The following is a 17,829-nucleotide window of genomic DNA, read 5'->3' as shown; positions in this document are numbered from 1 at the left end:
ATTAAACATTTACCTGGCTCTTCAAAAATTACCGGTCCATTTTCGCGCACAGCAAGCAAGGCCAAAAGGAGGTTGCCCGGACTCTGCTGGAACGAGCGGTAGAGCTGGAGCCAGATTTCTGCGAGGCCTACTCGTCGCTGGCAGCGCTGGCCGCCGAAAAGGGAGACCTTGCTGAAGCCGAGAGGCTGCACCAGATGGCGCTAAGCAGCGACGACCGAAACGCTGACGCCCGGAACAACTATGGAACATTCCTTCAGTCGCACGGTGAGCCCGACTTCGTAGCTGCTCCGCCATTTTTGTGAGCTTGATACCTGAAGTTCAGTCGTGACGCTGCCCTAGATGCAGTCATGATTTAAGTGCGCATAGTATGGAGAGATTACTTCCTTTGCTTGCATGTCTACTTGTAGTGTTGATCATGTAAACAAATAACGAGCAAAGTTCAAGATGTTCGAAATGCTCAATGATGGTTCACTTGGCAAGTGCTACCGCGTACTCTACGTGGCCTTTCAACTCTGTCTTCATCTTCTCTGCTGGACAATACGCAATACCATCTTAGGTACAACCGAATTCGAACACCAATATTCAAACGTAAATGTAGAACACAGAAGATTTTCTCATAAGTTAGTTCCATGCGTGTCTAGTCACTTCATCCCTGACAACGTATGTATAAATAAACAACAGCGAATAAATATACAGCGCTTAAACTTTTGCGTATTCTTCGAAAACATAACACGTCTAATATAAGGCTTGTGAATAAGCGTTATTTTCTTTCCTACGCAGGGCGCGCGGAGGAGGCCATGACACAATACCAGCAAGCTCTAGATCTCCAGCAAAATCACACCGTGGCACTCCTGAACGCTGCTAGAAGCCTCCGGAGCATGAACCTCAACATGCAGGCAGAGAGCCTGTACAAGAGGTATGCTAACTAGATACGCTTGTGACGCATAAATATACATGCTACAACAAATTCTTCAGTAAACGAAGGGCATCTATGCAAGAACCGAAGCCTCGGGAAGTTCATAATGCATTTAACTTCAAGGCAGCGCCATCGAATATGAGACGCCAACATACTGATTGCCTCTCTTCTTCGTCAATGACTGAATGTCAAACCGTATGTATCCCACAGCAAGCTGGCAAAATTTCAGTGCATTCAGTATCGAGATAACAAAAGGTGGGCAAATCAGTGTTGGTGGTCCGGCACTTGGGTGAATAAAGCGTGTGCGGAACTTGCAATGTTTTGAAATGTGTTAGCAAGATTCGTTGTTGCAAACTTGTCAAATTGACAATACTATATTTGAGACTGCTCATTTACAAGTTTTAAGAAGCAGACTGCAAACAAGAAGGTCACGTGGCGATTTCTTCTCGAACTCTTGCTTCAGCAAAATGCATAATTGCGTGCGCTGATGTCTGGACACAGGAGCAAAAAATGCTATAAATATATTTTTTAAATATTTTATTTAAATGCTTTTAGCATAGATTTCGTTTGCGGTCTTTCCCATCTTGCTTTGAGGTTGTAATGCAATGATCATAAAATCGGCCATTTCAAATAATTGAAAGTTTTTAAAACACCAAATAACCGCGGTGACCCGTTTTTTATGGCTTACACTCATGTTCTGTAACGTTGTAGGAGGCCACTAACATTCAAGTACAGTAAAAGTACTTTACTTGCACTCCCCAACTTACACAATACTGACTTAGCAACACAATATCCTCAAAGGCTACTCATAACAAATTGGATACTAGCAATACGTGAATCAAATTCATTAGGTACTAGAAGGTGCTGTGGAAAACAAGTTTCCTTTAAATATTGATTTAAACATTCCGATACTTTAACTATGTTTCTTTGCGCGATCTTACAAAATTTGTTTTTTTTTGTGTGTGTGTGTATGTGTGAATAGGGCACTTGCTGTTGAACCAGACCCTCAAGTGATGGACAACCTCGCCGTGTTCTACGTCAATGCCGGTCGCCTGGACGAAGCAAGGCAGTTGTTCGAAGAAATTCATCGGCTTTTCCCTGAACACCGCGACAGCAAGGTCCACCATGTAAGTGCCCTCAGAAAGTAGAGAATGCAGTTCTATTTCTACACGAATGGAATTACTAGCTTACTGAAACAAATGCTATTTTTCTCTCGTTTTATTTGTTTACCTTTGAAAGAAATCTACCAAACTTGAGAAAAACGTTGTGTGCAAGTATGTTTATTTAAATTATTTACCCCTGAAAAAGCGTTGGTGCAAAATGCTTGAGGATTCAAAATATCCACAAGTCTACCGTTTAAGCGACGAACGCATAAAAAGTTTCAGTGCTCGCGTGTGTTTAAATAATTTTATATACTAGGTACTCAATAAGTTGAAGTCAGGGAACACTGGACAGATAGCAGAGTTGCGCGAGCTTGCATAATTATCCTCCAATACCTAACAAAGCTCTTACACTTTGAGTGTCAATGCCTTGCGGTGTCGATGTTCTTTGGCGCTTATACTTGCAGGTACCAATTTATTGTAAAGTCATATCTAGGGGTGTGCGAGCATTCGTAACTTTCGAATAACGAATCGAATAGTACACTATTCGATTCGGTCTTCGAACCGAACACTCACTATTCGCAAATTCGAATATTTTTCGAATACTTGTCGAATATTTCAAAATACCAACTGCGCTCAATTACACATAAAACTGGAGCAAAGGTACGGTAACGTTCCAACCCTGCGGGGCATAGTATAGACATAAAACACGAGAACTTGCGCAGTGGAACATGCTACTTCGCTTAGGCTTTACAGCGAGCATTCGCACTGTCTGAAGAGTCGCGTGCATGCGAATAAACTACTTGTTTGCCCCCGGTGCTTCCTTCGAGCATTTAATAAACAATTCTTCATAATGTAGTACGTAATAAGAGAAACTTGCTAACATTAAGAATACTAGGATGTAAACATCGTTTTAGCGCCTTACAAAGAAAATCAGTTCGATGTAAACATCCTTTAGGTTATTTGTCATAACTGTTGTTCAGTGTTCGAAAACTATTCGTAAATCGACTTGCTTTTGGCACTATTCGATTTGTGCTCGATATTCTGTGCTCAAAAAAACTTTTAGCACATTCACAGTCATGTGCTGTGAAAAGCTAAGACCGTCGCATCCGCCCAACATAGAAGAATGATGGCCATTTCTACATTCATTTAGTTGAAATTACTCTATCGCTAGCTACATTAGAAAAAAATATATTTTTACAATTGAGAAACCATGACAGAAACTTCGGTTATAACGCAGCTTTATCTAAAGACGTGATGTTCCCATGATTCGAGGCTACGCAAATATACTTTTTGAATCAGAAGGGAATGTATTGTGAGGAATTGAAGGTATGCTTTTGCAAACATGCTGACGTACAGTGACTGTTTAGGTGTCCCCGTTTTGCTTTAATGTGTACGTGCCGAAATATATCTTCCTGGGTGGTTTATAAAGACGATACATTCTCCTTCGAGCTGTGTCAAGAGGGTCAAGAGGCAGCTGAGTTTACGTTTTTTTATTATATGTTCATTTCCAGGCTCAGCTTCTCATTAGGCTCCGCAGCTTCCGAGCGGCTGAGGATCTCCTTCTAGACGTCATAGAGAATAACAGCACTGACAGAGGGGCCTTGCACACGGCTGCGCTCTTGTACAACCACATCAACCGCACAGTCGAGGTACCTTTTACCTTATATCAAACTGATGCACGAAGATCGGACTCTGACGAGTATATAAGATCCCTAGACGAGGGTGTTCCCGGAATGCCTGCGCTTAAAAAGTTCTACTGTTCCTTTTGCCTCGTGATGCTGATTTAGAAACGAATCATTGGTGCTTGCCTTGCACGCGTTCTCAAAGGTTAGATAGTGTTGTAGAATTTATAATCCCCCTATCGCGGTAAGAATGATCTCCCCGTATGCCACTCAAATAGCCTGATCTCTTAAGGGAACTGTAATAGTTGACTTTGGGTCCTCTATCGTTTGTGAAGAGCGTTGTGCATGCTCTACAAATTTTTTTAATGCGACAAGCGCAGCAAAACGTATTCGTCGCAATAAATCTGCAAAGAAGTTAAACTTCCGAGCGACTTAGCCACACACAGCGCGGTATGGCGCCGGGAAGTGTACAGCACACTGTAGATTCTAGGACGGATGCACTGACTGCGGATGTCTTTTATCAGATTAAATTCTCTAAAAGGATTTCAGGTTGGCTGTGCATTATTTGCTTTTATCAGATTAAATTCTCCAAAAGCATTGCAGGTTGGCTGTGCATCATTTGCTCGGATATTTTTTAACGGGGGGCTGTACTTACCACTAGAGTAATTATGGAGAAGCTGTGAAATGGCTTGAATTACGGATATTTTTGCTATTAATTTTAAATGAATAACGCTGTTGCACTGGCAATGCTGAGTGTAGTCGTGTCTAGGCCCAAGGATACGCAGAGTAGTTATCGCAGACTTTTAAATGTTCTGCGATATCGCAGGCCCTGGACTACATACTGAAGGCTCTAAAACTGTGCGGCGTTGATGACCCGCATTGCGCAAGAATACACAGTGATCATGGAGACATTCTCAAGGACATCGGCGACCTCAGCTCGTCTGCACAGGTTAGTACACTGATTGCGGCAATCTTCATGGTAGCATACGAAGCAGCTTTTCGTGCGTGAAAGTAGTTTGCCCGAGCAAGCTATGCTCTTGCAGCCAAAATAATAACCATGCTCTGGTATGATGCTCTTACAAAAACAATAACGAGGCTCGATAGGTAGATGGATGGACACCTGTAGCAGGCTAACGATTCGAAATGATAAAGGAAAGAACATTTGAGCTTCGAAAGCTGGCATTGGCAAATTAGAACATTTTCTTATTTCTGACTAGACATTTGCATGAGATTAAGCAATGCTGCGCCACAGTGATCAGCGAAAATGTTAAGATAATAAGAAATGTACTTTCATGAATAACATTATTAGTCTTTACAATTTAGTAATAAATCGTTGGTTATGTGACGACATACGTTTCAAAACTATGTTTTCGCATGGCACAATCAATCTTGTCCCCCGTTTACTACGAGCGTATGTCTACGGCGTTGAGTTATAAGTGATGTAAACCGCTTTCACAAAACGTAGTGTTCATGTCTCTCACTGAGAAATGGAAATAAATATAGGGCAAATGTCATTTGTTTAACAAGCGTTTTTTGCTTCGGTCGTACATATATTGATGTGAAAGCACGCGATAGAACTTATTTAGTTATCAATCGAAATGCTTGTTTCCTAAAGAACAACAATGAAAAGGTGAGGAAGTATGAAACAATAATTTCCTTTTCTTTTTTCAGAGTTACGAAGTGGCTATTCGTCTCGATCCAGACCTCGCTCATGCTCATCTCAACCTTGCCGTGATAAGGCACTTAGAGGTGAGCTTTAGGTTACAATGTTTTTTTTTCCTGAAAACTGCGCTATATTTTAAACAATTCTATAAAGCGCGTCATGTAAAATGGGGGCAGAGTTCTGCAGCTGCTTCTGGCGTATACCACCTGAGCGTGAAATAATGATCGCTGTAAGGGACACGGACCACAGAAATACACGCAGCGGTAAATTACAAGTAATTAAGCGTCAAAAGCTTTTAGCTCCTGTTGTCGGCGACCTTCAAGAAACCTTGAGCGAAAATCCAGAGCCTTTATCCGGGCACTCAAAACGACATTGGGCGCGAGAACAAAACGAGAACCTGCGAGAACATACAGGCATTGTTGCAAGAGCAAAACGATGTCCGGGCAACCACTCAAAAGTGCAGAAAATGCGGTCTCTCGCCCCCAAGCCCTTGTACAGGATCGCATTACATACGCTGGTGACTGCCCGAACAAGTTACAAAAAATATTGCTTCCGATTTCTTCCTAATGTTTGTTCACAGTATCACTCAAGCTGTAATTTCTAGTACGCTGAAGTTTAATTTGTCATTTCCAATAGCGACGTTTAAAAGGCCAGTACAGTAAACCATACACTTGATTGTCATCTTTCGGCGCTGAGACAGAGTTGCCTGGGCTTTTTTCAACGACAGCGGTCCGCGAATTCCGTGGCGCGGGTTTTGCGCCGCCTGAATGACACGCTGAGTGACAAGGCCGGCAGCGTCCGGTGCGGCCCGGATGGTTGTATGGCCGAGACGAGACTTGCGACGAGGTTCAGTTCAAAACAGGTTCACTTGGGCTCAGTAAGCTTTCTGGCCTGCGTTGCGGCATCAATCTGCTTTGCCGGTAGCCATTTCATGCTTACATTTACTCTCAATTACGGGAGAGCCGCACTCTAAAAAAAAGTTTACGCCCTTTGGGTCGTATCTTGTCCCCAAACAATAATCATCGTCTGCCTTGCTTGCGTTTTCTTTCTTGAAAACTCAGCTATCGCTACTTTCCTTCCGAGAGTGCTGTGTCACGCTGATAACGCGCAAGCCTTTTGTGACTAGGAAGTACCGGGCTCGCAGCGTTAAAGAAAGGGAATGCGGTCAAGACAGATTGCGATTATTGTTTGGGGACTGGTTAAAGTACTTTTGCCAGATATTTGATGCCATCCCTGAAGAAAGTTAAGATAAAGATAAAGAAACTTGAAGTATTCCTTATTATTATTATTATTATTATTATTATTATTATTATTATTATTATTATTATTATTATTATTATTATGTTTACATTTTCTGCTGCTGCGCAATTTTCTTTTCTTCTAATGTTCCGAATCTATATTTCGTGTCATCTCGAATCTCCTTCCCCTTACCTTCTTGCTTGAGAGCTGAAAGTGAGGGCTACCTGTAGGGTGTTTTATTTCTCGAAATATGTGTGCTTCTGAATTTTCATTCCAGAGCGACTACCCAGGCGCATTTCGACACTACCAGGTGGCCCTGTCTCTCGACCCAAAGAACAAGCTCATCATTGACAACATGGCCAAGTTAAGGCGGCGCATCACTAGGCCACTGCCTTTCCATGACTGCGTTTAGAGGGGATTCGTCGTCGAAATGCATTTACTGTGTTGCTTTTCTGCATAGTGGCATTCATGTTTTGACGGCACTTTCGACTGGATTCCCATTCTATCGCTTTCTATACGAGGTAACTTTGTAAATGAGAATGCAGACGTCTGATAAAGACAGTCGATGGGTAGTATATTGACATCAGGGCTAATTAACAACAGTTCTGGTGTTCTAACGTTATGTTTGACATAAATAGTGCTCTGGAACATCCCGTCTCGTTCTAGAGTGCTGCTAAGGCTACCTCCCAATCTGATCCAGAGTGCAATTTCCTGTCCCTGATTGGAAAGCTGATAACTTTCCAAAAGTGTTCTTGGAAGCCGGGTAAATCTGTCGGCTGCAATTAGGCGAAATGAGCGAACAGTCTACGTCATAAGCCCCTTCTGGTAAATGCATGGTGTGATTATTTATCCATTCACACCATATCCCGGTGTCATCTCAGCATTTTAATCAATTTTAATATTAGTCAAATGCATGACTCCTGAAAGGTATTTCTTTGTATTCTTACATTTGGTTATTTGCTTTATTATCTAGAAAAAATATCACTCTTCAAAAGCTTAGTCCAATGAGTTCTGATTGCGCGAAAAAAAAAAGAAAACATCACAATCACGTTCCACTGAGTTTATGGCCCTACTTACGAGTAAAGCCTACCTGAGCCACGAATGCCACTGGTGGTGCAGAAGCAGCCACTGGTGGTGCAGAAGCAGCCACCTTCCAGTAAGAAATTTCTTAGGCACACGTTGGTGGCTTCTGCGGCGAATGGGAGTGAAAGTGAATGGAGATTATGATCGGCTGTCGCATAGGCCTGTCCTTACGCCTTTTCGAGCATAGAAAATGTGAGGCATGGAAACTTGCTTACAGACTGTGTCATGCTTGTCGTCCTGTTTATTCGCCCTTTCCTTGCCACAAGCTCTGGAATTCCTGTGAAGCGAAGAACCATTTTTTCGAGCGGTGGCATAAGACTATGCAACAATGTGCCTAGATTTCCTACTCTCATTTGAGTGAGTGCGACATTGCAACGTTACTCTCAAAGTGTGACAGATTTGCTCAGATGGGTCGCTGTGTGACTGGACGTGATGGACCGTTTTTATGGGCGCTTCCGGATTAAGTGAATAGAAGTGAGGAAGTGCGAAGTGACAACTGAAGCATTCAATGAAAACCCTATGAAATAAAATGTCTAATTTCATCTTCACATGCCGTGCGCCTAAATATTGATTGAATTTGCAGAAGCTACTTCCAGCTTTGAAGCTGGTGTACTGTCTAGTAACGGGACGTCGTGCAGAAAGAATTCTAAGGCTTCTGGATCAACTCTCTACTGGTATAAGGTATAAATTCTAGTTACAGCGAGTTTTACACATTCGTGAAATTCTACGACTCGTTTTGTTGCCCTGCAACACTACTTCTTCAGTATGTTTTATCTAGGGCTTCCATTTTTCGGTAAATTAGGAATGCTAGGTGGAAATTTCTTTCACTACCTAGAAGGTGTTTACGCACCTTCTAGGTAGTTAAATTCCGTAGGGTGCTCTAGAAGCAGCGTGATGCATGCGTATGGCAAGAAATTACGAATTTATGTTTGGCTGTTGATTTGGTCGGCACAATTTGCACCTTCGGATAAAAAATTGGCGCTAGCGATTCAGGAGACAATTATTTACAGTCTGTGCACCAGGCATGGCCGATTCAGGAGCTTGAGAGCTAATTGTATGATTTTCGTCAGCCTGCATTTAAACTGTAGGATCATAAGTTGAAGTACGCGTTTATTGGAAAGCTCCTGTTTGCATAAGTTTGCCAGAAATTGTCATCGTCAGCACCAGTTCCCAAATAATAATATAAGACGAAGCTGCTTAACCTACAGCCTCGTTACAGGTTGTCAGGAGCGCCACGGTACATTGCTACAGCTCTGGGCTCATTTCTAGATGTTAAGCGTGCATGCCTGAAGGTTCATTTATTCGCAATGAAATAACTTGTCTGACTGGTGTCCCACCTAGTGACTACAACCTGAAGTTTCAGTGACGTCAGAAACTGACAACGTTGCGATGTCCCGCTGTGCGAAAATATGTGCCGTGTGTGGGAGATGCCAAGGAATACTACTCTTAAAGAGTGCGTTGGGTGTATCTGCAGTGATCAAATAAGTGTGCGATAGGGATTGCGTTACATCGGCACAGTTCGAGGCAGCGCAAACGAATGACAACGAAAGGGTAATGAAAGAATGTGACCTTTTGCGTGGCTGGCTGACGAAATGAATGATTGCTCAAGTTGGACCTTGTGATATGACAGAGAAAATAAACCGCAAATAAGTCAACCTAGGCTACGCCAACCCTTTTTCGGAGTGTGCTAAGAACAACACCATATTATTATCTTACTCTCGGTTTTTCTATTCCTTGAAAATTGTAATCAGTGGTGTTTCATTGGCGTAACTTTGTGAGTGCGTGCCCTTTGTATATAATGCAAACAGGCTGTCCAAGATTGAAGGTCAGTTTTAACCAACTGTTCTTCGCAGCTGACTTCTTAGCAAGAAACTTGATGGTGGTAACTTTGTACCGTAGGTGTTTATCGTACCTAAAATATTTCACGCATTGAATATGTTGCCTTCCTTCCACTATAGCTGCATAGTGGCATCTTGATTGCAAGATGACCTTACAAGAGCCGTTACTCATGTCGCCTTACTTCGCCAGAGCCTAGCAAGGGTAGCTCCCCTTCATGAAGAGTGTTTCACTGTGTGAATAATTTGCCAACTGTCGCGAATGCTAGGTGTTCATCGATATTGTTGCTTGCCGTCAGAGAGTCATTCCAACCAAAAGTTGTGTTTTTATAGGCCACAAGCAATGATGTCATCGAGCCGTGTATGGTTTTCGCGGTTTTGTATCTATGGGAGTGCATAGTTTTCTTACCATCCAATAACTGAATCTTCGTTTGATAGAGTTATTTTTCCTATAGCACAATGAACTGAAATGGCCAGTGTCTCTGCCCCCTTACGTATGCTTGTCTGTCGTCGTGTATAAGAGTGCCATTGTTGGAGGTATCGTTTCACATGTGTGTGGCTGAGTGTTATTTGTGTGTAACAAGTTTGTAGCAAATGTCATGCTGTCATGTTATCCCACATTTTGGAAGAAAAAAGCGAGGCCTTCAAGAAATCATTGTGTCATGTATTTATTCACGTGTTCTTCTATTCCGCTTTGTTTCATTACGCTAGAGCATTTTACCTTTTAATTTGCACGTTTTTTTACACTTCGAAAGAAACTTGCCACGTTAGATTAAGAGTGCTTTTGTATAGCGGTGCTGCAACAGAAATTAGTGCATAAATAATAAAAAATTCTCTAAGTTATGCCAGCCTCAAAATAAGAGATCAATGGCTATTGTGTTCGATGTCATGAAAACTAGGGCAATGGGCTTTAGTTTGTCCTGGATTATAATTCCGTTGAAAAACGCACCGAACTGCCGTTTGCTGTGTTGGCAGATATTTGCTCTAGAGCTCAGGACAGAGACAGAAAGAAAGAAAAGGAGAGGCGGGTAGGATAACCAGGCTGCACCTTGTTTGCTACCTTACAATAGTGAAGGGGTGGCTGGCTGAAAAGGAATGTGGTGACGGTGAAGGAAAGGGATAGCGAGTGTAAACGGGGCTAGTTTATTCAACGCTGGACGTAGACAACAAAGGAAATAAATGCGTGAGAAGAAAATCAGATACAAATTCTTAGTCTACATAAATCGAGAAACGCTCTAGGTGCAAGGAAGCCCCCGAAGGCGCGCAAAGACAAAGGCCGTAGCAAGCACAATTGACGCTTGAAACAGTCTAGGGGTAGTAGGACTCAAGGTATTGACAAGTGCATGAACAGGTTATAAATAATCAAATATTTGATTTGTTTATTACGTTATTTATTTATTTGACATGCCCTCAAGCGGCGAGGCATCGCAGACGGGAGTAGGTTACATAATAGATAAATGTCAAACAAAGCAAAATAAAAAACACGGCATGTTATACAATAATATCGGCAAATCATAAAATACAGAACAAATATCGGGCGAAGTGCAAACATTGCAACACGTATAAAAAAAAGTGTGTAGGGGGATGGGATACATTATGTGGTCATGCAGGACCATCGCAATTAAGGTTCGTAGATAAAGAATGACATAAAAGAGTGATCAGAAAAAGATACAATGTCGACTAGAATGATGTTCCAATCATACGTGTGTAGTATGAACGCATAAGGAAAAGTGTTGCGGTCGCAGATGAGTGATAAGTTGGCGGCATGAAAAGTTCGATACGCAATGACGAATGATGGTAGACATTGCGAAAAAGTCATATGCGGTAAAACTGACGGCGCTGTGATAGGTTCCGTAATGAAAGACTCTGGTAATGACAGGTAACAGCTTGAGTAAGCAAAATAGTTGCTTGCTGCACTGCTAAAGCCTTGAAGCAGCGCTCAGGATAAGAAACAAGGTGTGGCGTATTGTGAGCACGTGTCTCATCCTAAGCGATGTTTTCTTCAAACTGTTGACTAGAGTAAACTATTTTTATGTAACCTATTCGTGCAGCATGGACATTAACCTACAAATTTCCTTGTCGATGTTGCCCACTTGCGAACTATCTAGCTCAAGTACCAAGGAACACAGCTTGTATTGCCCCTAGATGATAAAATATTTTAATAAAATCAGAATTTCTAAAACAGCTCACCCACTTTGAGGTTTCAATATGTTGCTACCCAACTATGTCTAGCCATTGTCTAGCCAACTTGGCTACTCCAGGATCTAATGGGTAGATCACTGGGCTGCTGGCTGAGATAAATGTGTAAAAACCCGTTGAAACAACTTGCGCCACTGCGTAAGTGACACTGCATACGCGCAGCTGTTCAATGAACCTCTACCAAGCCAACTTGAGTCACTGGTATGGGCTACTACATACGTGTCGCTCTTCAATTACAAGGAAAATCTTAAAATTATCCACTGCTCGGTGCAATCCAACCAGCGTCACATAGTTTCAGACAGTCTTGCCTGAACAAATATTTCGACACGCGCCATGCGCGGACTTCGCTGCGCTTCCGCTAGATGGTGCAGCGGGTGCACAGAGGCGCGTGTGAGATTAGTCCGGCTGCATAGAGTAAAGCACTCCACAGGCTGGGGCTGGCTAGAAAACGTGGGCCCGGCCTGACCCGGAGGTAGGGCTCGGGCCGGGTAAGCAATTATTGACTCCGATCAGGGCAGGGCTTGGGCCTAAGAATTTCATGCTGCAGCCGGATCCGGCCATATGTCGGGCTCGTGGATACGGCCCATGCAGGCTATTTCTAACCCCACAATACTGAAGACCATATAGAACTGCGGCAGAACCCTTCCCACGATGGCTGTCCACGAGTCAACACAATGACAGAAAGTATTGCCACCGTCAAAGCGAGGTATGTACGAGGTGTGTACTGCAGCAGGATTCCTCTGTCGTTCTTCCCTAAGAACAGCCGGCGCTGTCTAGCGTCGCCGCCGCAAAGCCTGCGCGTGGTCTCCGAAATACACAGCGCGCCGGTGCGTGCGAAAGCTGAAAAACGCGTCATGCGGTCATCATCATCATCAGCCTATAGTTATGTCCACTGCAGGACGAAGGCCTCTCCCTGCGATCTCCAATTACCCCTGTCTTGCGCTAGCGTCATGCGGTAACAGGGTTCTTATCTCGTGCTTCCTTCTGCACATGCTGCGCCGCCTAGTGGCACTGACGAAAAGTTCGCGCGTGGCCTCTGAGACAAGAAGCGTGGCGCACCGGTGCCTGCGACCGCAAAGAATTGTTCCCTCCCTTGCCGCACACTAAGTGGCGCATAGTTAGGGACCGAAGGGGTCGAGAGGTTTATTGAAGAGCGGCGTGTACCCACTGCATTAATGGAGCAGCTCGTTAAAGCGCTGGCGGGAAAGGCCTTCATTGAAAAGCGACACATACCCGGTGAAGTAGACACCCGATAATATAAATGCATTAGAAGAACAACAGGTACCAATTCCAAGCCGACATATATAGAAAAAAATGTGGTTGATCCCTCTTATATAGGAATCGGTATAGAACACGAAAGTGAAACGTGTCTTCACAGAAGTAGTGTAATGTTTATTGCACATTGATATATAATGTCTATTGGTGTTTTGTGGCTAAAGCGCCCTTAGGCGTTGATGCACCCACGCTGACGCCTGGTGGCACGTCTCCTCCATCACGACTACCAACGTCGATGACCATGAGCAACCGTCGTGCATATGGAAGCTGCACTACGCTGCACACGCTAGCACAACGCGAAAGACGAAGCACGTAACTGACACACTAATACAACGCGCAAGACAAAGCACGTAACTGAATCGTCACCGAGTCAAATCAGCGCGTACAGCGCGTCGTAATTGCAGCCTCCGCGATCAACTTCAGAAACATTTTCAGAGCTAATTGCGGAGGCCACGCTCCGCTGTGCTGAGTACGGTGAACGCCACCTAGGTGGCGTTGGTAGTGCTTCTTGATGCCAGCGTCCCTTCGAATGCTGGCATCGAGGCGTCGTAGTACTGAGACCACCGAAGCGTTCACTGTCGGTGCGCGTTAAGGCCGGAATACATGGAGCGAATAACCGGCGTCCGAGCGAAGAACTTCGTCGGGCGGCGAACGTCCGACGGCCGGCGTCAAGAAATTTGCCGTCCCCAGCCGATCTGCCTGTCCAAACATTTTCGTCGGGCGAACGCCGCCGCCGGAAGCGTCTAGCGCGCAGCGGTGGACGACAGCCAATCAGGAGGCACTAGTTCCGGTCGCAATGCATGCTGGTGTTTCGCGCGCGCGCGCCTTTTCGCGTCGTCTGCAATCGCGTTGGTGTTGCCGTGTCTGCATGTCTCTGCACCGATTGAGTAGTTCCTAGTATGATCTCTCAGGAATCGCGTTGTATTTGTACATCCCATATCCGCTGATCTGCGAGGAAACAGACAAGCAGTGCAAGCTCTCTACAACAACCTTCAACAGAAATCTTCTGATCTCAGAGGCCACATGCTGTCGTCATGCCTATCTCCCGACTTCCCCGATAGATGGCGTTGGCATCGGATATTTCTTTCGCTAGGCTTAGACGCGTTCGAAACGAGAAGCGATCTCGAAAACTACTCAAGGTTATCCATAATACTCTGTCGTCGAAGCGGCCTGAGACTAAGCGAAAGCCGTTTACGCAGTCATTTGCTTCCAACTAAGTGAATTCTACAAGGACAACGCCAAATTCAGTTCGAAGCGGGCGGCCGGGACCGCCGCCAACACGGCGGCCAACGCGCGGCGGCGTTCGCCGCATGTATTGCAACACAGCAAACATCCTGCGTCGTGTCGCCGCGTCGTTACTTGACGCGTGAAGTTCGTCGAGAAAGTTCGCTCCATGTATCCCGGGCTTTAGTGTCATAATGCAGTACTTCTCTTTTCTGCTCATAGGCGGCGGCACCGCCCCGAGCAAGAGCGCGGGTACACGGAGGAGTGTTAGATATATAAGGCGCGTCTGTGTAGCTCTCTGCGAATGCGTTTGTGGCGCAATGGGTTAAACGCTCGGCGATCTATCGTCGCGGACCGAGAGGTCGTGGGTTCGATTCCCAAATTTTGCATGTTTGTGGAACTTTTTCTTCTGGTTTCTTTCTTTGTATTATGTTCTATGACGTATTTCCGTGACGGAAATACGTCAGTGAAGTCTTGGTGGACCCCGGAATAAAACACTTTCGTGTTAAAAAAAAAAAAACGCTACACGTGCGAGGCCCAAAGGGCTGTGAGCATTTCTATGCGCAATACTTTCGTGATGGCGCCGCCCTCCCAGAAATCAGCGAAAGTGCTGTGGCTCACGTACACGAAGACCGTTAAATACAGTGAGAAGGCTTGCCGCTGACTTGCGCCCTCGCCATGACAGTTTATAAAAATTCGGCGAAATAATTACAGAAAAACTTCCATGACAATACATGTGCTGTTCTACCTCCAAGGACTGTGCGTATACATGTTTTCTAACGCAATCGCCAGTTACCCGTGTTCAGCATAGTCTGACTAACCAAGCTTCCAATGTTCTGGCTGATCTATCAGTTCATTCAGTTCTATCAGTACGGACTTTTGTAATGCGTTCCCGAATTAACTCAACAATGTCTAGATATGCTATTCTCACTGTCTACAGATTAAGCCTGTGGCTCTGCACACTTTCCCGGCCAGATTATTCGCATATCACCGCTGCGCTCACCGATGACTCAAAGGACAAAGTAGAAACGGGGCAAAGCGAGTAGGACTTGTAAACAGCCGACCTGCAAATAATCCTGGGACCACATTTCTTAATTATTCTTGTCGAAAACTTACTGAAGCGCTAATGTATGAAATCCAGTAATTGCATCTGTGCTGCGGTAAACTTTACACAATATACGTAGCAGTTAAATGGAACTTGGTTCGACTCTATGAGAATAAATTGCGTAAAATCTAGAACCAAGATACGGACGTACCAACATACAATACAATACATACCAACCAACATACATTGCAGTACAGAAGCTGTTTATTGCTTAGTATACGTATACTATATTGCGTATATGCCGCCGGTAGTGGCATCGGCCACTACATTGACGAAAAAATATGTAGAACGACTAAGGAACGCATATTTTTGATCAGGTACACGATATATACAGGTTGTTTCGGCGAACACTTTCAAAATTTTTTTAAAGGTTGCCTGTGGCAGATAGCACAATTCTACCTCATGAGCTGGCCTACTCGAAGAGGCGACATTTCTTGCACAAAAGACTGAAATAGATAATCGACTAATGAATAAAAGTTTCGAGATGTTAGTTCCCGAACATTGCGACGAAATGCATTGGCGTTCCAGTTACTTTCTTTACAAAACGTGGATTTATGCACTGAAAAACAAAAGTAACTGTACTAAAGGAACTGGCCACGGTGCTGGTGAAGGTAGATGGTGATAATGATGCATAGTGTTTTTGTTTTTTTTTTTTTGGCGCAAGGGCCAGGGATGGCCAAAGAGCGCCAAGAAACGGTATCGGGAACTCGATGACGTGGTGAGTGGAAAGTGCAAAACGTAACGAGGCTGTATAGAGGCCTAAAGAATTCACTATAAGGTGCATAAGAATGCCAATAGCGAGTGATGAGAACGATGACCATAAAATATACGCTAGAAAGAAATAACACGAATAGGTGCGTCGCTTCCATTAGCACTACCGCCTCACTAAGATCCTTGGGCACAAGGGCCTGGAGGGACGGGCACTACAAGAACAGTACGCTCGCAGCAACACCCTCTAGATATAGGGAGGGCTATGAATCTCTCAGGCTAATAATATGCAGCAGAACATCATTTAAAAAGTTCAGCACTGCCTCGGTTTCAAACATAGGTTCTGGGCCAAGAAACAGTGTCGGATGTAAGGGGATATGTTCTTTGTATGTTAGTGCCTGGAACTTAGCAGTCGCACGCTACCACCAGCTCGTGCGATGAATGATCCAGGACCGTCCCGGGCTGCTGCTCCCGTGCCCACGGCCATCTTCTGCCCTGGCGTCATCCGGCAGCGCGATCCTGCTAAATTTAGCGGAACCGACGACCTCATCGTCGAGGACTGACTCGCCGAATACGACCGTGCTAGCGTCTATGATAAGTGGGACGACTGCGCCAAGTCCATTATTGTAATCTATTACTTGACGGATGTGGCGAACCTATAGTTTCGAAATCAGGAATCCAGTCTTACCACCTGGTCGGCTTTCACGACAACTTTGACTGAGGTCTTCGGCCGTACCGCCGTTCGCCGCCTTCGTGCTGGGCAGCGCTTGCGTCGTGAAGCTCACCGCAAGAACGAGAGCTTTACCAGCTACATTGAAGACGTGCTCTCGCTGTGCAAGCACGTCATCTCATCCATGGACGAAGCTGACAAGATAAAGAACGTCATGAAAGGCATCAATGAGCACGCCTTCCAGATCCTCGTCGCCAAGAGTCCTCAGAGGGTTGTCGAGGTAATACAGCTCTGCTAGCAGTACGACGAGCGGTGCAACCAGCGTCCCTCAACGCGACCGGTGTGCTGCTCAGCAGGACACACGGATCTTGCTCCCTTGGAGTTCGGCCGCGCCGCTGCCGACATTTCTTCCTTAATGCCGCAGATACAATAGTTCCTCCGCCAGGAAGTCGTGCGTCAACTCTCTCTGGCGAGTAGAACACCTGAGCAGGGGACATCCTTGGCTCCTTCGCTTTGTCAAGTACTTAAAACGCAAGTGGCCGCGTCGTTGCCACCTGCCCCGCCTCTGCAACCCGTTGTTGGACCGCTGACTTACGTTAACGCTGTCCGTGTCTTATCCCTCCGCTTTCCCAACATCCATACAACGCGGCGAGTGCCTGGGGATCTCTAAATTTTTTTATTGCGTTCTCCCGGCTACATTGTTTGACGATACGGCATCACTTCCTATTTGTTCCGTCACTCTTCCAGCCGCAACCGATGCCCCTGTGGACGTCTTCGCGCATGCCGTCGACGCCGAACTCACACCGATCCAGCACACAGAAACTACAAGCTCCTCCAGCGTTTTCGTGCCTCATTTAACATTATCCAACCGTCCTTGGGCAGATCATCAGCAGTCGTTCACCGTATCGACACCACTCAACAAACCCCATTGCGCCACCGTCCGTATCGTGTGTCGGCCGCTGAACGTCTGATCATTGACCAGCAGGTTGACGATCTGCTGCAGCGTGGCATCATCCAGCACTCCAACAGTCCCTGGGCATCTCCGGTTGTCCTCGTAAAAAAAAGACGACTCCATGAGGTTATGCGTCAACTATCGCCGCCTTAACCATATAATGCGCAAAGATGTCTCTCCTCTGCCGCGTATCGACGATGCCTTGGACAGTCTACAGGGAGCGGAATTCTCTTCC

The 17,829-nt window shown here is 45.1% G+C and overlaps 1 protein-coding gene across 1 annotated transcript in view; it reads left to right on the top strand.

Moving 5' to 3' along the window:
- Window positions 1-10,113, top strand: part of LOC119432602 (protein O-mannosyl-transferase TMTC1-like) — a 101,263-nt gene extending 91,150 nt beyond the window's left edge. The window contains exons 12-18 of the mRNA XM_037699763.2: window positions 53-264; window positions 781-916; window positions 1,899-2,043; window positions 3,531-3,668; window positions 4,468-4,590; window positions 5,313-5,390; window positions 6,821-10,113. Coding sequence (XP_037555691.1) covers window positions 53-264; window positions 781-916; window positions 1,899-2,043; window positions 3,531-3,668; window positions 4,468-4,590; window positions 5,313-5,390; window positions 6,821-6,955 — 967 coding nt within the window. The 3' untranslated portion in view covers window positions 6,956-10,113. The remainder of the gene's footprint in view (window positions 1-52; window positions 265-780; window positions 917-1,898; window positions 2,044-3,530; window positions 3,669-4,467; window positions 4,591-5,312; window positions 5,391-6,820) is intronic.
- Window positions 10,114-17,829: the final 7,716 nt, after the last annotated feature.

The sequence above is a fragment of the Dermacentor silvarum genome, chromosome 11 (genome assembly GCF_013339745.2).
Source record: "Dermacentor silvarum isolate Dsil-2018 chromosome 11, BIME_Dsil_1.4, whole genome shotgun sequence".
In the NCBI taxonomy this organism is placed as follows: Eukaryota; Metazoa; Arthropoda; class Arachnida; order Ixodida; family Ixodidae; genus Dermacentor; species Dermacentor silvarum.
Note: the sequence above shows the minus strand (reverse complement) of the source record. Positions and strands in the feature narration are given on the sequence as shown.